This window comes from Myotis daubentonii, chromosome 3 (genome assembly GCF_963259705.1).
Source record: "Myotis daubentonii chromosome 3, mMyoDau2.1, whole genome shotgun sequence".
NCBI lineage: Eukaryota > Metazoa > Chordata > Mammalia > Chiroptera > Vespertilionidae > Myotis > Myotis daubentonii.
This window is the reverse complement of record NC_081842.1, coordinates 55,177,809-55,203,791: the sequence shown is the minus strand read 5'-3', so window position 1 is coordinate 55,203,791 and position 25,983 is coordinate 55,177,809. Positions and strand designations below refer to the sequence as shown.

General features: G+C 43.1%; 1 protein-coding gene and 1 non-coding gene across 5 annotated transcripts in view; one reads left to right on the top strand and one right to left on the bottom strand.

Annotated features, from left to right (window-relative positions):
- Positions 1–25,983, bottom strand: part of FYTTD1 (forty-two-three domain containing 1) — a 42,394-nt gene that overhangs the window by 15,072 nt on the left and 1,339 nt on the right. For all 4 annotated transcript variants that reach the window (XM_059687552.1, XM_059687550.1, XM_059687551.1 and 1 more), the window contains exons 2-3: positions 20,004–20,132; positions 2,802–2,950 (exon numbers count right to left, since the gene is read on the bottom strand). In XM_059687552.1, coding sequence (XP_059543535.1) covers positions 2,802–2,950; positions 20,004–20,132 — 278 coding nt within the window. The remainder of the gene's footprint in view (positions 1–2,801; positions 2,951–20,003; positions 20,133–25,983) is intronic.
- LOC132232027 (U6 spliceosomal RNA) lies at positions 24,821–24,926 on the top strand. The gene has a single exon (XR_009452191.1). It is a non-coding gene; the product is annotated as a U6 spliceosomal RNA (small nuclear RNA).

Genomic DNA, 25,983 nt, shown 5'->3' with positions numbered 1-25,983 from the left:
GGGACCCCCCCCCAACAAAGTATGAATTTTCGTGTACTGGTGCCGGGAGCCGGTCCATCCTTGCTGTTTCAAGGGACCTGGCATATATGGCATACTGTTCTTAATATGTTTGCTCCCCTTAGCGCTGTGTGTTTTAACCAAGGTCACCTCTCCGAGAAAGGTTGTTTCCCCAGGTAGGGATTTTTCCCTGAAGTCAGGGAGGGGATAAAACCCCTCAACTAAGTGCCAGGTGGGTAATTAATCACTTTAACTATGAACAATCATGCTTAAGCTACATAATCTTTACTCCCTGGAATGGAGATAAGAAACGCCCTAACCTTTGTAATAGAGATTGATAGGATTGAATCAACTGGTATAAATACAGATGTAACAAGACAGCAAGAGACAGAACTTAGAACACAGAACTTAGGAGATAGGGCTTGGAAGACAGGACCAAGAGAGACAGAGCCTAGGCACAGAACCTACACAGAATGTTCTCTAGAGACAGAAGAACTCCGCTGGAGAGAGCATGCCGGAGGATCCTGGACAGGGACTGGCCTCGGAGCCTGGAGGCGGAGCCTGGCGAGAGAGCATGGCAGGGGATCCTGGACTGAACCTGACTGAGGAGATTGGCAGGAGAGCCTGACTAGAACCTGGTGACCGAACCTGGCTGGAGATCTCAGACAGAACCTGGCTGGAGAACCTAGCGAGGGAACATGGCTACAGAACCTGGCTGGAGATCCTAAGCAGAACCTCTCTGGAGATCGAGACCAGAACTTGGCTGGAGATCCTGGCTAGGCTTCTGATCAACTGAACGCTGTCTCCGTGTCATTCCTTCTTCACCGACTCCGTCCACACCTTTGGGGACCCCTGGACCTGCTGGGGCTGGACCCCGGCATACTGGGTCTCTAGTTTATAGATAAAAAGGAACAAAATTCATGCACTGGTGGGGTCCCTAGGTCTGGTGGGAGATCAGGGCTGATCAGGGCCAGGCTGATCAAGGCCCAAAGGCCCTGGTGGGGCCGGGAGAGGAGGTGATTGTCACCAGGCTGGGCAGGGAAGAAACAGATGCCAGACGCCAATGCTGCCCTCGGCGCCCCACCACCCCATGGTTCCCTACCTTCCCCCCCTCCTCCTTCCCTCAGTGCCATGCTGCCACCAGGGGCCTCCTGGCCAGGGGAGGGATAGGGGGAGGGGGTCTGGGGAGGTTTTGATCCCCAGTTTAGAACATGCAGGAGGCAGCCAATCAATGATTCTGTATCATCATTGATGTTTCTATCTCTATTTCCTTCTCTGAAATCAATCAAATGTATATTTTTAAAATGCAAGGGTTTTAGAGGAACAAAGGTAGGGCAAGGGAGCTATTGACAGGGAGGCATTTGAGATCTTGCTCTCATTTCAAACAGGGTAACATAAGGTGGTCCTCAGGGGGTGACAGGTAAGGAGTGGCAGTGGGTGGAACAGGGCACTTTGGGCTGAGGAATGGGCTGTAATGACTGGAAATGTCTCTGACAGTGACACTGAGTGTGGGTTGGGGCCATCGCTCGGATCATTCATCCCCAAGAAGTTTTGATTACAGACGGGAGGAGAAACACGGAGATAAGCAGGTCTTTCTTAGCCTACAAGGTGAGGCGGTTGGCAGGAGTGGGTTGCCTTGCTTCCCTACAAATGTAAACACATAGTGTAACTATACATGGATATCAGTCAGTGGCCAAATCAATGCCCAGCCAGCCCTGGTGGCTGTGTCCTGCCACTCTCTGGCTGTGCTGCGGCACTACTGGCTGGGGAGGCTGAAGCCACATCCCCAAGCGCACTAGTTTATGAAGGGGCAGGCAAGAAGCCAGAAGCTGGAAGTCAGAGCTAAGGCAGCCCAGTAGCACTGTGTCCGCCATGGGAACTGGACAGGGAGCAGCTGTCAGTGCAACAGGCTTTGGAGTCAGAGGGGCTGCGCTTCCTGCACGTCACCAGTGAGTCCCCACGAGCCCGCGGCTTGCCAGCTGGGCCGGGCGGGGTCAGGGAAGGCCTTTCCCTCCTGGAGCCATTCTTCCTAGGGTGGCGGCATCAGACTGCTTTTTTTTCCAGTTTATATTTTTTATTGGAAAGCAAGCTCTGGGCTTGCGGTTCCTGGGATCCCTGGGCCATAGCGTGCACCTCCAGGACTCACTGCACCTCCCAACCCCTCCTCCGGGTGGTAAGTGCGTATCATAGTGACTGGCTGACCAGTAGTTCTGGTCGCTGGGCTTTTATTTTACAGATAAAAAGGAATGAAGTACTGATACATGCTACAACATGATGAACCTCAAAACATTATGGCTAAATGCCAGACTACATATTATTGTATTTACATAAACTGTGTAGAAAAGACAAATTTATAGATAATCACACAGAAAGTAGATTAGTGGTTGCCTCTGGCAGATGATGAGATATGACTGTGAATGGACATGAGACTTCTTTTTAGATTGATAGAAATGTTCTAAAATTAAACTGTTGTGATGATTTTATAAGTATAAATTACTGAAAATTCATTGACTTGTATCCTTAAAACAAATTAATTTTACAGTATAAAATTATACCTCAATAACCTGTTAAAAATCACACACACACATGGAAAGTCAGGAACCTGTAAAAAAATTTTTATCTTATTTGAGAAGGTGGAATTTAGGTATTATTCGTAATAATGATTTTTATCTCATTTCATTATTTATATAAGCCCTAAAGTACTATTTAAAAATCAAGAATACTCTCTCAAGGTCATTCACAAAATATTAGTACAAATAAAGAAAAAGGGTATCAGATTCAGCATTAAGCCATCATCTTCCTACCTTGTCACTTAGAGGCGGTCGATTCATAGGACTAATTCCTTTTCGAATTCCAGTTGTTTTCCTAGCTGCAAGGCCAGTGATAACTCCATAAGGACGTCTCTTCCCAGGCATCATTCTTCCTCTACGGCTCAGATTATTCTTACCAAAACCTGTGGGGGGGGGGGGGGGGGGAGAGAAAGAAGAAAAAATACCAAAGAATGCAACTGAGAGGCACAAAGGTCACAAGATATTCTACAGTATTATTATTTATATATATTTCTTTTGAATTACATAAAATATCTCATTTTTAAAGAGGCAATAAGTTGCACTGGAAAGGGTTCTGTTGCAGAAATAGACTATTCCTTTCTATCTCTCTTTTTCTCTCTGGCTTTGCTTTCTTATTAACAAGATAGCCTCAACTTCCCCTGTATAATATTTTAGCCACTAACTACATGTGGGTATTGAAGATTTGAAAAATGACTAGCCTAAAATGAGATTCAAAAAAAGAATGTACAGTGATTCATTAGTAATTTTTATGTGGCTCACATTTTATTTCTGTTGACAGCACTAACCTAAAGTGGAATCACTATCTTTACCTCCCATTTACTTACTACCTTGCAATCTGGCTTCTTCATTTTCAGTCCTACTGTATTCAAACTGTTTTTGCTAAAGTCCCCAGTGAGTTCCAATGGACATACTTTAATCTCTGTGACTTGTGACAGTATTGACTTTGCTTTTCCATTATGTATCTTACTTATTTTTTTCTAATTATGAAAAAATAAACATGCTCACTGCAGAAAACTTAGAAACATATAAAGTACAAATAAGAAAGTAAGTTACCCATTATTCCACCACCTAGAGATAACCACTACTAACATTCTATGTCTTGCTAGTCTTTTATTTGTATACTAGGGGCCCGGTGCACAAAATTCGTGCACTGGGTGTGTGTGTGGGGGGAGTGTCCCTCAGCCCAGCCTGCCCCCTCTCACATACTGGGAGCCCTCAGGCGTTGACCCCCATCACCCTCCAATCACAGGATCGGCCCCTTGCCCAGGCCTGATGCCTCCGCCAGAGGTGTCAGGCTTGGACAGGGGACCCCCATCTCCCACCGATCACTGGCTCTGGCCCCCGCCCAGGCCTGAGGCCTCTGGCCCAGGAATCATGCCTGGGCAGGGGACCCCCATCTCCCTCTGATCGCTTGCTCCATGCCCCCACCCAAGCCTGACGCCTCTGACCCAGGCTTCAGGCCTGGGCAGGGGGACCATCATATCCCCCCAATCCCCGGCTCCGCCCCCCACCCAGGCCTGATGCCTCGGCCAGAGGAGTTGACCCTCATCACCCTCCGATCACCAATCACCGGATCGGCCCCTTGACCAGGCCTGAGGCCTCTGGCAGAGGTGTCAGGCCTGGGCAGGGGACCCCCAGCTCCCCGCGGTTGCAGGCTCCGCCCCTGCCCAGGCCTAACGCCTCTGGCCTAGGCGTCCGGCCCGGGCAGCGGGGACCCGCAGCTGCAGCGGCCCCGCGATCGTGGGCTCCGCTTTAGGCCCAGGCAAGGGACCCCTAGCTCCCGGGACTGCCAGCTTCGACCGTGTCCAGCTCCCATCGCTGGCTCCACCCCTACTTCCTGCTATCACTGGCCAGGGCGGAAAAGGCACCTGACTCTCCGATCATGGCTGGGGGGCAGGGCAAAGGCGGCCCCAGGGCCGCCTTTGCCCTGCCCCTCAGCTCTTAGCTCCCCCCTGGGTTTCTGATCACTGTCAGTGGCAGGGGGCTTCTTCCTGCTTTCCCTTTCGCCTCCCTGCATTGTGCCTACATATGCAAATTAACCGCCATCTTGTTGGCAGTCAACTGCCAATCTTAGTTGGCAGTTAATTTGCATATAGCCCTGATTAGCCAATGAAAAGGGTATCGTTGTACGCCAATTACCATTTTTCTCTTTTATTAGTGTAGATGTACATTTAAAAGTTAACATCCTTAGTTTCAACTATTTTTAAGCAATTCCAAAGACTATCACATGAAGTAAATCATAATTTTGTAGTACCAAGTGCTTACAAGGTGGATTGAGTCTTCTAGCAAACCACACTTCATATTCTACGTACTATTCTGTAGTCTATATTCACACTATATTGTATTATCCCAGATATCTAATTCTTTTACTACATTATTTTTTAATGTGCCATATACTTAATCCAACCAATTTCATACTATTCATTTCAGTTACTTCTAATGTTACACTATCCTACATAATAAAGAGGCAATATGCAAATTAACCCTCACACCCTCACAAGCTGGCTGCCAAGAGGCAGAGCTTTTGACACTGGCTGGCATAGAAACCGACCAATCAGAACCTAATCTGGGTGAACTGTGAACCTAAGGTGGGGGCTGAGGAGGGGTTTTAAGGGCAACAGCTGTTTGGTATAAGGTGTAAGAAAGCAGTTCAATTTTTTAATGACCAGTTTGGCAGTATAGTGCATATGGCTGGCTATCAGTCCACATGTAGGGATTATGTATTTTTGTCTGCCAAGAGCATCTCCTCCTGCTGAAAAAGGCTCCCCCCACCCAATTTAGGCAATCCTATCCTATATAATCTATCTATACTAATAAAAGGGTAATACACTAATTAGACCGGGTCAACAGGCCATCTTCCGGACAGAGCCATGGTAGTGGAGGCCGAAGCAGAGGCAGTTAGGGGTGATCATGACGGCAGGGGAGGAAAGTTGGGGGTGAGATCAGGCCGGCAGGGGAGGGCAGTTAGGGGCAAGATCAGGCCAGCAGGGGAGGGCAGTTAGGGGTGACCAGACCAGCAGGGGAGGGTGGTTGGAGGCGAGATCAGGCCTGCAGGGAAGGGTAGTTGGGGGTAAGATCAGGCTGGCAGGGGAAGGCAGTTGGGGGTGATCAGGCAGACAGAGGCAGTTAGGGGTGGTCAGGCCGGCAGGGGAGAGCAGATAGGGGCGAGATCAGGCCAGCAGGGGAGGGCAGTTAGGGCAATCAGGCAGGCAGACAGAGAGGTTAGGGGTGATCAGGCAGGCAGGCAGGTGAGCGGTTAGGAGCCAGTGGACCCTGATTGCGAGAGGTATGTCTGACTGCCGGTTTAGGCCCGATCCCACAGGGGTCCCCGATTGGAGAGGGTGCAGGCTGAGCTGAGGGAACCACCCTTGCTCCCCGCCCCCCCGCCTGTGCATGAATTTCATGCACTGGGCCACTAGTTATAAATAACATTGGGATAATACTATAGATAACATTTTTATAGACATTCATGATTATTACCTCAAAATATAAATTTCCAGAGGTTGAAATAGTGTATCAAAGATAAAGCAAGTTCTTAAGGCTTTTCATTTATATTATAAAAAACCCCTCTAGAATGACTATATTTACTTATATTCCAGAAACATAGGGGAGCCACTTTTTTCATAACATTGACTATTCTGAATGTTTTTTTTAAATCTTTATCATTTAGTATTTTAAAAAATCTTATTGATGAAGTAAAGCTCAATATGAGTATTCTGAAGTCCAGCAAGTAAATAAAATATTGTCTTACTTGGTAGTTTACTAATGAGAATGAACATTTTCCATGTGTTTTTTGGCTATCTGTATTCTTCCATTCACAAACTGTCATGTTCACAAATCAGTTTTCTAGAGTCAAGTTCTAATTTCCTTCAATGCTTTGATAGAATTACATTAAATTTACAATTAATTTTTAAAGTATTGATTTATTTACTAGTACAATATCCAGGAACATAGTTTATTTCTCCCCTTTTTCAAGTCTTCTTTTGTCACTAAATTGGTTCAATAAAGTTATAAGCTTTCCCTCCCATAAGTCTGCACATTTCTTGTTAAGCTTACTGCTAGGTAGTTTATAGATTTTGTTGTCAATCACAAAAAAATCCCTCTTATAATAATTTTCATATTGTCATGCCTGGGATTACAGAAAACTATTGAGGTTTTAATTATTGCCAGTCATACCACTGAACTCAATTATTAGTTTTAATAGTCTTTCAAATTATTTTCTTGGAATTTCTAAGTGACAATCATATTACCCACAAATAATTGTCTTCTTCCTTCTAATAATTATACCTAAAACTCTTTGATTTCTTAATGCAACAGCCAGGAATTCCAGAGAGCCATACTAAGTAACAACTGTGATACTGGGCATTCTTAATCTTAATTGTAACTTTTGGGAAAATGTCTTTGGAATGGTATCCTGTATAATACAACCCACATGCAACATAGTAGTAGGTCTTCCAACAGAAGAGTTTTGTGATCAAACTAAATAAAGCTAAAAGTTTTCTTTACTGTAGGATTTTTCAACACTAATGTGTATGAAGAATCTCTCATACAGGGATAATAGTATATATCATTCCCAAACTTGTCTAATTCCAGAATGCTTTTATGTGGTACTAGGGACCCAGTGCACGAATTTGTGCACCTTGAAATGAACTGTGGGCCATGAGGCTGCGGTGGGCACAGAAGCGGGTCTCGGCCCATCCTCTGCTCCCCTGCCCAGCCCCTCCCACCATGGCCCCTGGTCCTGTCTGCTGGCAACTCCGCTCCCGCTGCCACTCCCACACGCTGATAGCGCTGGCCCTGCTCACACCCATGGATGGCAACGAGCAATAGAGGCTGGTGCCTACAGCGAGTGTGAGCGGCAGCTACTGCCTTCAGGAGGAGGGGGAGATGGAGAAGCCCTCACGGGCAATTGGGGCCGGCAGCTGTCACTTGCACCCGCTGTCAGTGCCGAGTGATTGGGACTAGCGCCAGGCGCCGGCAGCGGGTACAAACATTGGCTCCAGCACCGGCTGCAGGTGCGAGTGGGGCCGGTGCTGGCAGTGGGTGTGAGCAGGGCCATCGCCGGCAGCAGGTGCTAGAGGTGGCTGCCGGCCCTGATCACCCCTCAGGAACAGGGGGAGGTGGAGAAGTCCTGAGGGGAAATTGGGGCTTGTAGCTGCAGCTTGCACCTGCTGACGGCGCCAAACAATCAGGGATGGCACTGAGTGATCAGGGCCAGCGCTGGGTGCCGGCAGCGGCTGCAAGCAGGGCTAGCAGCAGGTGCGAGCGCCGGGCAGGACTGTGGTGCATGGGAACAAAAAATTTTCACTAACTGCCTTAACCGGTTTGGCTCAGTGGATAGAGTGCCGGCCTGTGGACTGAAAGGTCCCAGGTTCGATTCTGGTCAAGGGCATGTACCTTGGTTGCAGGCACATCCCCAGTGGGAGGTGTGCAGGAGGCAGCTGATTGTATCCATCTGGAACAAGTGTTCCAGTTTCTAACTCTCTAACCCTCTCCCTTCCTCTCTGTAAAAAATCAATAAAATATATTTAAAAAGATTTTTCACTAACCACCAGAGGCTCGCCCTGATGAAAGCGACCAGTCCCCTGCTTTGGTCTGGCGCCCCCACTCACCTGCTCCACCATCCCACCGCGGCTGACGCCCACCATGTTCCATACACACCCCCTGCTGGTCCGGGCACTTCATAGCAACTGGTTGTTTGGTTTTTCTGCCATTCGGTCTATTTGCATTTTAGGGTTTTATATATATAGATACCTACTTTGAGACCAGAGTTCAATAAGACAGTTAGGAAAACTTGTTATGATAGATGAATTAGTTATCAATGTATTGCCTTTCAGCTCCCAATTCACTTTATTTTTTTTATTTTTTAATATATATTTTTATTGATTTTTTTACAGAGAAGAAGGGAGAGGGATAGAGAGTTAGAAACATCGATGAGAGAGAAACATCGATCAGCTGCCTCCTGCACACCTTCTACTGGGGACGTGCCCGCACCAAGCTACATGCCCTTGACAGGAATCGAACCTGTGACTCTTCAGTCCACAGGCTGACGCTCTATCCACTGAGCCAAACCGGTTAGGGTCCAATTCACTTTATACTGCCCTGCTTTAGTCACTAGAACATTTCTCTTACTGGCTGCCCAAGCTTAAGCTTTTTCAGTAGAGGGCACTGGAGGTACTTTAGAGGAAGACGGAGTTTTTCTTTCAAGTTCCAGTGTGTAACTCAAGGCTTATTCCTGTGGCATACAGGACCCAATATCCTTTCCCCACAAACAGACTATGGTGAGGCAAGAGAGATGCTTAGGGCATAAAATTTGACTGTGAGTGATACCTTAAATTTGGGGCTTCTGTTTAGATTTAATCCCAGGCATCACTATAGTCTGGCCTTAATCACCCCAGTGAATTTAAGTCATATCACCCCCACATATGGCTTGCCAGTAAGTTCCACCACCATGGCAACTCAGTCACTGTGGAGATTTTCCAAATTTGTTCCTTTCTTGGATGCTCTGCCTTAGTACTAAAGGTACTAAATTTATTAGTATTTTTATAATCAAAGAAAAAGACAATAAAGTTACAAATTTAAAAATCAAATTATTGCTGCTCAATGTGTGTTTTTCTTCTGAAATTGCAACCAAGCGAAGATTAAGCATGTTGGGGAAACATGTATATTCCAAGTAAATTTGTTATTTTTATTTGTATTACACGAAACAGCTACCATTAACTGTGCTAGGCTTTGTGCTGAATACTTTAACCTAAATGAGAACTTACGAGATTAATGCTAACATCTGAATTTTGCAGGTGAGCAAAGTGAGGCAAAGAACTGTAACTACCCAGAAGTTCTAGTTAGAAAATGGAGAACAGAATTCAAGTTTGTGTGGCTCCAAAAACTTAACACTTTCCCAAACTATTATATAAAAACTAAAGAATAAAAGCTAGAATATAATCTATGGTGTATTCCAAAGAGAAAAAAGTATTACAGAAAAAGTGGATTCTAAGCTAGATATTACAAAATAGGCCAAGATTTGAATAGGGATATGACATGAAGCGACAAATACAAAGACACGGGCAACTACAGCACACTGAGAGAAGAGACAGTCTAGGGAAAAGGATAAGAAGAAATGAATGCAATGGGTTCAAATCAGAGGTCTTTAGGTGGTGATAAAGATTACACCTGACTAGGAATGAGGGGGTCACAGAATTCATGATCAAATTATATCAGTCTAGAAGCAAAATCTTAGACTGAAAAGAAAAGGGAGAAGGCAATGAGACCATTTCAGATGCTACTGCAATATTCAAACATGACATGATAAAAGACTGGGTGAGGAACAAAGAAATGTGAAAGTATTGCATTAAAAAAAGGGACAAAGATTAAAGAGATGAGGAATCCATTATTATACCAAAGTTTTAAGATCAGATGAGAAAGGTTAATGAGCAAGTCTCATTAACAAGAATAAAATTGATTAAAAGGAGAAAAATATGGGATAAAATTCTTTTTCTAGGTACCTCCTATTTCTGACTATTATAGTCATTGTTCCCATACTTGTTAACCTTTTCACTACCATTTCTTTCTCATTGATGGCTTCTTCTCCTCTACCTTCTAGTGAGCCTAGATCAGCCGTGGGCAAACTACAGCCCGCGGGCCGGATCCAGCCCGTTTGAAATGAATAAAACTATTGAAAAAAAAAAGACCGTACCCTTTTATGTAATGATGTTTACTTTGAATTTATATTAGTTCACACAAACACTCCATCCATGCTTTTGTTCTGGCCCTCCGGTCCAGTTTAAGAACTCATTGTGGCCCTCAAGTCAAAAAGTTTGCCCACCCCTGGCCTAGATCATCAATTGCCCCTCCATCCCCTTTCTACCTTTGAATAACCTTCATTAGCTGCATCTGAGTTTTAGCAATCGTACTACTTTTCACTCTTTTATCTGCCATCCTATCCTATATAATAAAAGCCCAGCGACTACAATGGCAGAACAACCAGAAAGACCACTGAACCAGTCACTATGAGGTGCACTGACCACCTCTTGGTTTCTCCCCACAGCCGGCAGGCTCCCACTGCCCGGTGGCAAACAGGGAACCAGAGTGGGTGGCAGCGGGGCCGGCGAGTGGGCAGAATGGCTATCCTCTTGGTCCCTCCCCCTGGCCGGCAGGCTCTGATTGTCTGATGGCAAACAGGGACCCAGGGGTGGGTGGCAGGGGATGCAGGTGGCACCAGGCCAAGGCCCCTGCCCTGCTGGTCACCCCACACACAGAGGGTGACCCCTGGCAGGGGCAGGGCCACGAGCGGGCAGGATGGCCGATCTCTCAGTCCCTCCCCCCTGGCCGTCAGGCTCCGATCACCTGCCCCATGGCACACTGCAAACCTGGGTGGGTGGCGGCAGGGGGCAAGACCGGCTGCTGGCAGCCAGGGAAGATGGCCCGGATCGCAGGCTAGGCCTAGGGACCATACTCGTGCACGAATTTCATGCGCCAGGCCTCTAGTCTATATATATAAAAGGCTAAGTGACCGACCACACATCTGTACATCCAACCAACCTGCCGGTATTTATATATGATGCTCACTGGCAATTTAAAAATAAACGTTGACTTGTGCATGCGCGATACATATAAAGCTCTCGTTGGTGCCAATCGCACGCATGTGTTTTGATATGTCGTCATAATTCGTGACTTTAGTTTTTTCCCCTCTGTGTTGTGTCTTGTCAAGCTGTATTTTGTGCTTTTCAGTCAACGCGGTAGAGAGTAAGCAGACACCCTGAGAGGAGCGAAAATGCGGAGACAAAGGAACAGGCCATACACAAAAGAAAAGGAGGAATCACCGGCAGAGGAAGTAAATGAAATGGAGGCAAGCAATTTGTCAGAGAAAGAATTCAGAGGAGTGGTCATAAGAACGCTGAAAAGGATGGAAGACAAATTCAACAACATGTGTAAGAACTAAGAGAAAACGAAGAAGAACCAAGAAGAAATGAAGAATGACATAGCTGCAATAAAGAACACAATAGAAAGCATCAACAGTAGACTAGAAGAAGCTGAGGACTGTATCAGTGAGCTAGAAGGAAAGATAGAAAAAAACACCCAAGCAGAGCAGCAACTGGAAAAAAACCGTAAAAAACAGGAGGAGAGTGCCTAAGGGAACTTTGGGACAACACAAAATAAAACAATATCCATGTAATAGGAATGCCATAAAGAAAGGAAACTGAGAAAGGAATAGAAAACATGTTTGAAGAAACAATGACAGAAAACTTCCCTGATACTGGGAAGAAATAACTCATACAAGTCCAAGAAGCTAACAGGATCCCAAACAAGATGAACCCCAAAAGACCGACAATAAGACACATCATAATTAAATTGGCAAACACCACTGACAAAAGTAATCTTAAAAGCTGAGAGAGAGAGACAGAAAGTTACCTATAAGGGATCTCTCATTAGACTATCAACTGATTTCTCAATAGAAACACATCAGGCTAGAAGGGAATGGAATGAAATATACAAAGTGATGCAAAGCAAGGTACTGAATCCGAGAATACTATATGCAGCAAGGCTATCATTCAAAATTGAAGGTGAAATGAGCAGCTTCACAGACAAAAAAGGGCTAAGGGAGTTCATTACCACTAAACCAGCAATGCAAGAAATGCTAAAGGGACTGCTGTGAAAAGAAGAAATAGGAAGGGAAGTAGGAACACAGGCACAAAGAATAAAAATGGCAACAAATACCTACCCATCTATATATAGAAAACCCTAATATGCAAATAGACCAAACAGCGGAACAACCGGTTGCTATGACATGCGCTGACCACTGGGGGCACACTTCGGAACATAGCAGGCATTGGCAGCAGAGCGGGGAACATGGCGGGCATTGGCCATGGCAGGATGGTGGAGCAGGTGAGCGGGGGTGCCAGACCAAGGCAGGGCGCCAGTCATTGTCATCAGGGTGAGCCTCTGGTGGTTACTGAAAATTCTTTGCTCCCGCGCACCACAGTCCTGCCTGGCGCTTGTACCTGCTGCTGGCACCGGACTCACTCACACCCGCTGCTGGTCCCAATCGCCCCTCAGGGCTTCTCCACCTCCCCCTGCTCCTGAGAGGTGATCGGGGCCAGAAGCTGCTGCTTGTACCTGCTGACGGCGCTGGCCCCGCTCACAACTGCTGCTGGCACCGGCCCCAATCACTCCATGCTGTCAGTGTGTGCGAGTGGGGCAGGTGCCATCACCATGTGGGAGTCGCAGTGGCGGGAGCGGGGCTGCTGGCAGACAGGGGACTGGGGGCCACAGCAGGAAGGGTTGGGCAGGGGCACGAAGGATGGGAGGAGACCTGCTCCCATGCCCACAGCAACCTCGTGGCCCAGTTTCTTTTAAGCTGCACGAATTTGTGCACTGGGCATCTAATCAATAATAACCTTAAACGTAAGTGGATTAAATGTTCCAATAAAAAACATAGGGTAGCTGAATGGCTAAGAAATCATGACCCATATATCTGCTGTCTACAAGAGACCCACCTTAGAACAAAGGACTCACACAGACTGATAGTGAGGGGATGGGGAAAAAAATTTCAGGTGAATGGAAATGAAAAGAAAACTAGGTTAGCAATACTTATATCTGAAAAATTGGACCTCAAAGTGAAGCCCCTAAGAGATAAGAAAGGTCACTTCATAATACTAAAGGGAGCAATTCAACAAGAGGATATAACTCTGGTAAACATTTATGCACCCAATATAGGAGCACCCAAATACATAAAATAAATTCCTGGAAGGTATCAAGAGAGAGATCGACACCAACATAGTCATAGTAGGGGACTTTAATACCCCACTGACACCACTGGACAAATCCTCTAAACAAAAAAATCAGCAAAGAAACATCAGTCCTAAATGACTCACTAGATCAGATGGAATTAATTGACATCTTCAGAACATTTCACAGAGCTACAGAATATATAGTCTTCCCAAGTGCACACAGGACATTTTCAAAGATAGACCACACATTGGGACACAGGCAAAGTCTCTTCAAATTCAAGAAGATAGAAATCATATCAAGCATCTTCTCAGATTACAATGGCATAAAATTAAAAATCAACAATAAAAACAAACAGTTAGAGACTAACTAGCATGCTACTACACAATGATTGGGTTACCAAGAGATCAAAGAAGATCAAAGAAGAAATAAAAAGCATCCTGGTAACAAACGACAAAGAAAACACACCAATCCAAAATCTATGGGACACAGTGAAAGCAGTCTTGAGAGGGAAGTTCATAGCTCTACAGGCCTACCTCAAAAAACAAGAAAAAAATGGTAATAAATTCCCTACAACTCAAAGAAATAGAAAGAGAGCAACAAGAAAAGCCCAGCATAAGCAGAAGGAAGGAAATAATAAAAATCAGAGCAGAAATAAATGACATAGAGACCAAGAAAACAATATAAAAGATTAATTAAACTAAGAACTGGCTCTTTGAAAGGATAAACAAGATTGATGAACCTCTAGCCAGGCTCACCAAGAAGCAAAGAGAGAGGACCCAAATAAACAAAATCAGAAATGAAAGAACTGAAGTAACAACTGACCCCACAGAAATACAAAGGATTTTGAAAAATACTATGAACAACTCTATTCCAACAAATTGGACAATCTAGACGAAATGGACATATTCTTAGAAAAATACAAGCTTCCAAAACTCAATCAGGCAGAATCAAAAGCCCTGAATAATAATAATAAAAAAAAGGCTAAGTGACCGACCGCACATGCGTCCGACTGACCATCTGACCGACCTACCGGTACATATGATGCCCACTGGCAATTTAAAAATGTATGTTGACTAGCGCACACATGATACATACAAAGCTCTTGCTGACGCCAACCGCACGCATGTTTTAATTTTATAATACTACTAGAGGCCCGGTGCACAAAAATTTGTGCACTCCGGGGGGTCCCTCAGCCTGGCCTGTGCCCTCTCGCAGTCTTGGACCCCTCAGGGGATGACCACCCCAGGGAGTGGGCCTACGATGGCAATCAGACATCCCTCTGGCAGCCCAGGAGCCCTCGGGGGATGGCCACTTGCCAGCGGGGAGCAGACCTAAGCTGCAGTTGGACATCCTTAGTGCTGCTGAGGAGGCAGGAGTGGCTCCCACCACCACTGCTGTACTGGCAGCCGACAGCCTGGCTTGTGGTTGAGCAGAGCTCCCTCTGTGGGAGTGCACTGATCACCAGGGGGCAGCTCCTGCATTGAGCATCTGCCCTCTGGTGGTCAGTGTGTGTCATAGTGACCAGTCATTCTACTGTTAGGGTCAATTTGCATATTTCCCTTTTATTATATAGGAGTGCTTGGCCAGCCTGGGTGAGGGGCTGATGGCTGTTTTCAGGCTGTCCAAGCCCCCCAGCAGGGACCCTCACCCCATGAGGGTGTGGCCAGCCTGGGTGCGGGGCTGATAGCTGTTTGTAGGCTGGCCACAGCCACTTCAGGGTGGGGGTCCCCCCTGGGGTGCCTGGCCAGCCTGGGAGAGGGCTGATGGCTTTTTGCAGGCTGGCCATAGCCCCTTCAGTGTGGGGGTTCCCACTGGGGTGCCTGGCCAGTCTGGGTGCGGGGCTGAGGGCCGTTTTCAGGCTAGCTAAGCCCCCTAGCGGGGACCCTCACCCCATGAGTGTGTGGCCAGTCTGGGTGAGGGGCTGATGGACGTTTTCAAGCTGGATAAGCCCCCCAGCGGGGAACCTCACCCCATGAGGGTGTGGCCATCCTGGGTGAGGGGCCGATGGCTGTTTTCAGGCTGGCCACGGTCCCCAGCCACCCAAGCTCCCAGTGGAGGCTGTCTGGAAGCAGGTATCTGGGATTTATTTGTCTTCTATAATTGAAACTTTGTTGCCATGAGCAGAGGCCACAGCTGGCTCAGAGCAGGGGGGAAGTTTGGCTTCCTCCATCACCTGGACAACCAAGCCTCCTGCTTGCTCCACCTCTGTGGCTGCCGGCCGCCATCTTGGTTGGGTTAATTTGCATACAGTCGCTCTGATTGGCTGGTGGGCATGGCTTGGGGTGTAGTGAAGGTACGGTCAATTAGCATCTCTGCCTTTTATTAGTGTAGATATTATATATACTATTTTGACATAATTTATTACAGCACAAATCTTTCTTCTAATTAATTTCCTTTCAATATGCATGAATCCATGCATTGGGCCACTAGTGTTTCATAAAGACCTATACATACTGCCCTAATTCTCTCCCTTCTTACTCTCTGTAACTGCCTTATATTCTGAAAAGCACAATGAAATACTAAAGACATCATTTAATGCAGTGGTTCTAAACCTTCCTAATGCCACGACCCTTTAATACAGTTCCTCATGTTGTGGTGATCCCCAACCATAAAATTATTTTCGTTGCTACTTCATAACTGTAATTTTGCTACTGTTATGAATCGTAATATAAATATCTGATATGCAGGATGTATTTTCATTGTTACAAATTGAACATAATTAAAGCATGGTGATTAATCACAAAAACAATATTTAATTATATACGTGTTTTCCGATGGTCTTAGGCGACCCCTGTGGAAGGGTCATTCGACTGCCAAAGGGGTCGCGACCCACAGGTTGAGAACCGCTGATCTAATGCAATAGTCTTTTCTAAGTTTTTATCTATTAGTCCCTCTAGAACAGCATTTCTCAACCTGTGGGTCGCGACCCCTTTGGTGGTTGAACGACCCTTTCACAGGGGTCGCCTAAGACCATCCTGCATATCAGATATTTACATTACAATTCATAACAGTAGCAACATTACAGTTATGAAGTAGCAACGGAAATAATTTTATGGTTGGGTCACAACATGAGGAACTGTATTTAAAGGGCCAGAAGGTTGAGAACCACTGCTCTAGAATGTTCTCTTCTGTCTTTCCAGAACACCTTCATTCTCAATACTTCAATTAGTACCTCTATGAAGATCCTTTCACATTTCCAGTTATACTACAGTAACAGTATAAGACTAGCTATGCATCAGAACCACACACGGAACTTTAAAAAATCCCTAGGCTCTACCTCTGCAGATTCTGGTTCAGTAGAAATGGAGTGTAGCCAGAACATTGGTCTATTTTATAAAGCTCCACAGGTTCAAATAAGGTTGAAAATAATTAGAACTACAGGCAGAATTTTTCATCTTTCCTTTGAATTCTGAGCTTAATCCCTTCGTGAATTTCTTTCACACACATCTATGTGCCTCAATAATTTCTGGAGTCTGATCCCGTACATGAAGATATGAGGGGTTTTCTGGGAAATATCATATCACAGTACAGTGTATGCAATCATATTACTGACTCCTTTCTGAAGCAACATACAAATATTCCCATCTCTTGTACCTCTAAAAGAAATAGCTATCTCAAACTTTTGGTCTCAGAACCTCTTTATGGTCTTAAAAACTACTGAAGACTCTAAAGAGTTTTTGTTCTGTGGTTTATGTTTACTGATACTTATTATACTAGAAATGAAAACTAAGATATTTAAAAACTATTATTTCATTAAAACAATAAGCCCATTACATGTAGAATAACTTATTTTTAAAAAAATTATCACGTCATGTAGATCCCAGAAAAGTCTACTGTACATTTATGAGAATAAGAGTAAAAGTAGTTACAGTAATGTCTTAGTATTATTACAAAACTAGTTTTGACCTGAGGACCCCTCAAATCTTGGAATTCCGCAGGGTCCATAACAATACTTTGAGAACTGTTGCTACCTATAACCCAGATTATTTAGGATATTTAGATTGTTGGTACCAATATTTATTGAGTGACTAAATTATATTTTGGGCACAATTAAAGAGACTTTACTCATTCATTTATTCATCCATCAAAAATAATTTATTAAGTATATGCCATGAGCTTTCTGTCCTACTTGTGCTCTTACCTCACTGACATTACAATGTGGAAATCTGAACTTTTGCTAACGAGAGCTTAAGACAATCCCATATTTCTCTGCACATTCAGTGACAGCAGCAGCTGTTCTATTTTAGGCCCTGTCACATGTAAGTGGAGAACATACAAGCACAAATTCAATCTTGTAAGATTCTAAGCTGCCCCTATATATCATTTATCTCTAGACTCAGATCATAACCTCCAGTTAAAAGTAGAACCTTTTCTTGCCCTAGATGGTTTGGCTCAGTAGATAGAGCAATCAGCCTGTAGACTGTCCCGGGTTCAATTTCGGTCAAGGGTACGTACCTTGATCCTCAGCCCTGGTTGGGGTGCATGCTGGAGGCAACCAATTGATGTGTCTCTCTCTGTCTCTCCTGTCCCTTCCACTCTCTCTAAAAATAAGTGGGAAAATATCCTCGGATGAAGATTAACAACAACAACAAGAACAACAAAAATAAAACCTTTTCTGATCCTTTATGGACTAGATCCTATTTCACCTCATCTATTAAATCACCACTGATCTTCTTAGACCAACCTCCCTAAGTCCTATGTAAAAAATTTTTTCTTATAACATTTCTCAATGCTGTGTTTTCTATTCAATCTCTGGTACCAGAAATTCCTTAGGTAAAAGACTGCACCTTTATATACCCTGAGAACCTGGTCAATTCGAAGTGTTTATCAGGTCTTTAACATATAGTTAGCACAATGAATATGTTTCTGGCTTCTATGAACTCTAAAATTATAAAACAAATTATATATAAAACATGGTATACTATGTAATATTTATTTTTAAAATCTTTAAATATAAATCACTGGAATTAAATATTCATTTGTTATACCTAAATATCTGTCATGAAATGTACTCACTTGGGTTCAGCTGTTCAAGAAATTATTAAAGAATACATTTCTTTGCAGGGTCTAATCTTAGCTACAGACCCTATTTAAAATATATATATTTTGAGGATATGTTGGCATGTTAACTGTTAATCATAGAACTAATTATGTTTGACCTACTGGATATTATTTCTTATGTTTTTCAACATATAGGATAAAAAATTAATTTAGAAGCTAGTTTACCAAACATTTTTTCATATGTATAAAAAAGATCTAGAGTTACAAAATTTTGAATAAAGGTTCATTCTAAAACGCTGATATAACAGCTAAAAATGTTAACTAGTCATATATAATTAAGTGTTCAGTTACTACCTTAAATCCATTTTGGAAAAAGATGGTTATACAAAAACTAGAGGCCCATTGCAGGGAGATTCCTGCAAGAATAGGGCTTCGCTCCTGCCTCTGCCGCCTCGGCTCCCTCCCGCCGCTGCTGCCCACCGCCTCCTGCTGCTGCCTACCGCCGCCCACTGCTTCCCGCCTCCCGGCGCCTGCCGCTTCCGGCCGAAGCGCCCCGTGCCCCTGCCTCCGCCTTTGCCGCCTTGGCTCCGTTCCTGTCTCCGCCATTTCTACTTTGCTCCCTTCTGCAGTGCTTGGCTTCCTTCTACGTTGTCTTCAGTCTTCACTCCCAGCCGATATATGCAAATTAACCACCATCTTGGTTGGGTTGATTTGCATATAGTTGCTCTGATTGGCTGGTGGATGTGGTGAAGGTACAGTCAATTAGCATCTTTGTCTTTTATTAGTGTAGATAAGCTTCCCAATTACCAAAAATAACTATATATGTAGAATTCCAAGATCACTTAGATCACATCTAAAGCAATCAATTCTGGGTGTCACCTTTGGAGAATTTAACAAATCTTAAAGGTCCCAGATAATAAAATAAAGAGTCAAGAAGTCATTTTCTATGCAGAATAGTAGTCTCCATATATTTAAAAGGTTTTCATATAGAAAAGGAAGTACACTTCCCTTACTCCTCTGTAAAATTAACACATTGTTTGCGGGTAGTTTTTATCGAGCCCTAACAGGTGGCGCGGGCCATTTTTGCTAATTTTTTGCGCAAATGGCACTGTTCAGTAAAATTACGATAACTTTAGTTTAAGTATTTATACGTTACCCGCATTCTACCACTAGTCTATAAAAAACGTATTAACACGTGTCCCGCGCTCTACTACCAGTCAACGCTACCAGTCAACGTAAAACGTATAAATACGTTTCCCGCATACAATGTGTTAACAGGTAGGGCATGATTTAAATCAAGTCAAGAGAATTTTCTAGTAAACAGCTATCTCCAATAACAAAAGAAGTTGTCTTATGAGGTGGTATGCTCTTTCACTGAATATATTTAAGTTAGAGTTATATAGTCATCCATAAGATAGACTGTTAAAGGAACATCTAAGATGAAGACCTCATGATATGTAGGGTCCTTTACATATCATGGTCATAATTTATAATTTAAATATACTTTAGACTATTTGTATATTGAGGTTTAGAAAAAATTTAAGGTAACAAATTTTTTACCAGATTTTAAAATGAAACAAAAACTTGAGAGTAAATACAAACCTCAAAGGGTACTGATCTATTTCCTCCATGTTTTAAGTATGTACCAAAAATAGTATACTATGAACCCATAAATAAGAGCTCTATATTCTAACTTGTAAAACCTACCAGAATTCTGTTGGATTCCCCATCGTACTCTCATCCTGAATTGTCGGGCACCACTTTGCTGGAGTCTTCTATTTAGTCGTGGAAAATTCTGCTTCTTTCCTTCCTTTCGATTCAATTTGATGATATCATCTGTGATAGAGGAAATGCAATGATTATTTACTTTCATTTTAACTTACTGATTCAATTACTCAGTCTCATTTTCTAATTCAGTGGTTCTCAACCTTCCTAATGCCATGACCCTTTAATACAGTTCCTCATGTTGTGGTGACCCCCAACCATAAAATTATTTTCATTGCTACTTCATAACTGTAATTTTGCTACTGCTATGAATCATAATGTAAATATCTGATATGCTATATGTGTTTTCCGATGGTCGCAACCCACAGGTTGAGAACCCCTGTAGATTTCCATATCCCTAACTTCTTTTCTACTTTGAAAGCACTTCCCTAAGAGGGTAATAATGACAAGAAGATAAAAACTCAAATCAGCTGGGACCGGTCTGGCTCAGTGGATAGAGCGTCGGCCTGAGGACTGAAGGGTCCCAGGTTCGATTCTGGTCAAGGGCATGTACCTTGGTTGCGGGCACATCCCCAGTGGTGGGTGTGCAGGAGGCAGCTGATCAATGTTTCTCTCTCATCGATGTTTCTAACTCTCTCTCTCCTATCCTCTCTGTAAAAAATCAATAAAATATATTAAAAAAAGAAAAAGAAAAAAAAAACAACCTCAAATCAGCCAATGCATTTGGACCACTGAAAAAAGATTTTGTTGGAAACTTATACAACTCAACATTAGGAAGCCAAACAATCCAATTTAAAAATGGACAAAGGCCCTAGCTGGTTTGGCTCAGTGGAGAGAGTGTCGGCCTGCGGACTGAAGGGTCCCAGGTTCAAATCCGGTCAAGGGCACATGCCCAGGTTGCGGGCTCAATCCCCAGTATGAGGCGTGCAGGAGGCAGCCAATCCATGATTCTCTCTCATCATTGATGTTTCTATCTCTCTCTCCCTCTCCCTTCCTCTCTGAAATCAATCTATATATATAAAAGCCTAAGTGACCAGTTGACTGTTTAACCGGTAGCTATGGTGCGCACTGACCACTAGGGGGCAGATGCTCAACACACAGGCATGGAAACATGGAACAGACTGATGAATCTCAGAGGGAAGGGAGAGGGAAAAGGGCAGGAAGAGATTAACCAAAGATCTTATATGCATACTAGAGGCCCAGTGCACAGATTCGTGCACTGGTGGGGTCCCTCAGCCTGGCCTGTGGGGATCAGACTGAAACCGGTTCTTTGACATCCCCTGAGGGGTCCCGGATTGCGAGAGGGTGCAGGCCAGGCCATGAGACCCCACTGGTGTGCAAATCTGTGCACCGGGTCTCTAATAAAAATATATATATTTTTAAAATGGACAAAGGACCTGATTAGACACTTCTTCTAACAGGACATACAGATGGCCAAGAGACATATGAAAAAATGCTCACAGTCACTAATTATCAGAGAGATGCAAATCAAATCTACAATGAGATATCAATTCACACCTGCCAGAATGGCTACTATCAATAAACCAACAAAAAATAAATCATTCCATTAAAAGACAAAATGTATAAGTTCATCTCAATTCATCAAATATTTATTAAGCATATACTATGTTCAATAAATATAGGTGGCAGACTATGCCTTAACAGAAACAAACAAAAGTAATACATGCCAAAACCGGTTTGGCTCAGTGGATAGAGCGTCGGCCTGCGGACTGGAAGGTCCCAGGTTCGATTCCAGTCAAGGGCATGTACCTTGGTTGCGGGCACATCCCTAGTAGGAGATGTGCAGGAGACAGCTGATCGATGTTTCTCTCTCATCGATGTTTCTGACTCTCTATCTCTCTTCCTTCCTCTCTGTAAAAAATCAATAAAATATATTTAAAAAAAAAAAAGTAATACATGACTCCTGCTCTCAATAAGTTTAAAATTATTGATGGAAACAGAGATGTAAATAGCAAATACAAAATTAAATATTGGTTTCTGTTCCTCTAGCAAAGTTACCTTATTTTCCTTTCTACACTGCTCTTATTTTCCAAAACACTTTCAAAGTGCCCCAAGGTAATTCCACAAGCCTCACATGGCTGTAACACCACAACAGAACAATGTGAAGATCAGGAAACAATATTTTCTCCAGATTCCCATTTACCTCTGTTAAAAGGAAGTTACTGCCCAGCTGGTGTGACTGGTGCAGCTCAGCGGTTGAGCGACAACCTACAAACCAGGAGGTACAGGTTAGATTCCCGGTCAGGGCACATGCCCAGGTTGCGTGCTTGATCCCTAGTGTGGGGCATGTAGGAGGCAGCCGATCAATGATTCTATCTCATCACTGACATTTCTCTCTCTCTCTCCCTCTCCCTTCCTCTCTGAAATAAATGAAAAAAAAAAAATATATATATATATATATATATATATATATATATATATATATATATATTTAGATCAAATTTTTAAACATAATTTTATAGTTGATATGTTACTAGATATGTTACTAGAACTGGGAATAGAGTCAATATCTTTAAAACTATTCACAGTGTAGATGGTTAATACATTTATTGTGGTGATCACAACAAAAGGTATATAAATGTTGAATCTCTATGTTGAACACCTAAAACTAATACAATATTGTATGCCAATTATTCTTCAATTATTTTTTAAAAGGTTACTAGAAGCCAAAAATATTCATTAAAGAAATATCCAAACAATTTCTCCACTGTCCCAACTTCCAATATTAATTCTGATGACTGAAAATAGAGCAAATAAACCAAAGAAATTGAACATGGTCAACAACTTAAAAAAATTTCACAAAATTAATTAACCTCAGGAATTTCCCCCCAAAATACTGCTCAAAACAGCCTATCTGAAGAAAAAAAAGGACACTTATAGGGGTCCTTTCTTATATATTACTAGAGGCCCGATGCACGCAATTCATGTGTGGGGAAAGGGGGGTCGTCCCTCAGCATGGCCTGCACCCGCTCCAATCCGGGACCCTTCGAGGGATGTCCGACTGCCACAGGGAACAGTCCTAAACCGGCAGTCGCACATCCCTTTCGCAATCCGGGACTGCTGGCTCATAACTACTCACCTGCCTGCCAGCCTCATCGCCCATAATCCCTCTGCCTGCCTGCCTGCATGATCGCCCTTAACTGCTCCCCTGCCTGCCTGATCGCCCCTAACTGCTCCCCTGGTGACCTGATCGCCCTAACTGCTCCCTGCTGGCCTGGTTGCCCCTAACCGCCTCTGCTTCGGCCCCGGCACTCACTATCCAGATTTCCCTCCTCTGGCCGGCCACAGGTACCTGGGACCCGGGCCAGCCATGGGCGCCCAGGACCCCGGGCAGCTTTGCCTGAGCCTGGCTTTGTCAGGAAGAACATCCAGAATGTCATCCAGAAGACGTCCAGTCTAATTAGCATATTACCCTTTTATTAGTACAGATGATAGATTACCTCATCCATCAGCAATCTTTAAGACTCTTAATCACATTCAGCCAAAACCGGTTTGGCTCAGTGGATAGAGCGTCGGCCTGCGGACTGAAGGGTCCCAGGTTCGATTCCGGTCAAGAGCATGTACCTGGGTTGCGGGCACATCCCCAGTAGGAGATGTGCAGGAGGCAGCTGATCGATGTTTCTCTCTCATCGATGTTTCTAACTCTCTATCTCTCTCCCTTCCTCTATGTAAAAAACCAATAAAATATATTTTTTTAAAAAAAAAAGAAAATTAAAATATTAAATAAGACTCTTAATCACATTCAAATAAATATTCATATAAAATAATTCATATTCGCCCAAATTACTTCATTATCTTCTGGAGATTAATCCTTCAACTACAAAAGAGTTCATCAAAGTTAGACACTAAAAAAATGAAAAGGTTTAATGAACATCAGGTACATGTTAAATGAGCATGCTAAATGCTCAGTGAGCAGAAAGAAATAGACACTTCTTTTGAAACACTTCAACAAGATAAGGTACTATTTTTCACCAGAAATCTAAAATCTCAGTCTTGAGAGTACACACACACAAAAATGAATTTGGTCTGAGGACCATTAAAAAATAAAGGGGGGGGGGGAGGCAGGGTATAATTTTGATTAACCCAATTAATCTGTAATGATAAAAGCATAATATGCTAATTAGACTGGACGTCCTTCCTGCCGGCAGCCGAAGGGAAGCATGAGTCCTGGGTGCCTGCCAGCGGCTGGAGGTAAGCCTGGTTCCCAGGTGCCAGAGGGAAGCCAGTGCCAGCAGCTGGGAGAAGGAAGACCTACTCTTGCATGAATTTCATGCATCAGGCCTCTATTTTTAAAATAAAGCAGTATAGAGTATAAACAGAACTAAAAATTAAAAGTAGTAAAACATATCAACTATAAAATTATGTTTAAAAATTTGATCTAAATCCTCAAGTTAAATGAGCTACTATGACAAAGAGGATTATTCCAATCTAAAAGAAGAGAATGGCTTTCTCCTACTCAAGGAGCAGATAGGATAGGTATAAGAAGAAAAAAATACATTATGATGAACTACTTCTATAAAAAAATTTCTTCCGTAACACTAGTACCATATATATGGTACTAATAACAGTAATAGTATGAACTGAGTACTAATAGGCATTGTTTTGACATATATTCATTTAATTTTCACATTTCTATGAAATAAGTATTATAATACTCATTTTCAAATTAAAGAAACTGAGCCACGATGAGGCCAGCTATTGGTAACCTTGGTAATATTCTATATGAATATTTATATAATCAAGGTAGAACCACAAATTAAAACAAAACAAAAATTAGAGCGCTCGATTCGGCAGCACATATACTAAAATTGGAACGATACAGAGAAGATTAGCATGGCCCTGCGCAAGGATGACACGCAAATTCGTGAAGCGTTCCATATTTTAAAAAAAACACACAAAAAAAGCCAAAAATTAGAATCTAAGATAAAATTAAATACTCACGAAGCATAACCATTGTTTAAAATAGATCGATCTCTCACTCTCTCTCTCACTAAAATTCTCACTAAAACAAAAAAAAAGGCACCTGACACAATGCTCTTGGAGTAGACCTAACAGTGTGTTCTTGGAGGAGAAAAAAAAGAGATCAAGTTGTTTTAACTATCTACACAGCACTTCATTTCTACCTTCAAACATAATTATCCCTGTTTTCTTCACTTGACCATGGTAATCACCAAACAAAACACATACAAAACCCCTAGAAACTTAAAATAATGTACTGGTTATGAAAATATCTGTTTAACACTTCCTATAAATATCTATAGCTTAGGTCTCTAGAGCAAGAACAAAATCCTTGCTCCAACACTTACTTCTAGGAATTTGGACAAGTTATTTAATTTCTCTACACCCTAGGTTTCGTAAAATGGGAATAACTACATATAATATATATGTATATGTATGTAGAGAGAGTAAATATAGAGCTATCTGTGTACCAGGTACTGTCCTAAGCAGTTTATATACGCCTCTTGACTCATTTAATATTTACATCGACCCTCTAAGTCAGATAAGCCTATTATCATCACCTTTTTACAGATGAGGCACCAAGAAGTCATTTGCCCACAATCACATGGCTATTAAGTGGTAAAAAGCAGGATTTCAACTGAGTGTGGTTCTGGATTCCGTGCTCTCTGTCATTAAAAACATATCTCACAGGGTGATTGTGAGGATAAACCGAGTTTACACACATTAAATGGTTGGTCCAGTGTCAGGAAGGTAGTAAGCACGCCATAAACAGTCGTTATTATATTTTTTTTTGCTTGGCCATAGCTAAAAAGATTTCCCATTTCTTTAGGGTTTACTGAGACAAGACTTGAGGACGATCATTTCTGATGTTACTTCATTCATACTACCCTGGGTTCTGACTTGTGGCAATCATTGAAACCAAGAGTTTTGGGTTTTTTTTACAACAACAAGCTCTGCAGGTAAACCACAACAAAAGAAAGGG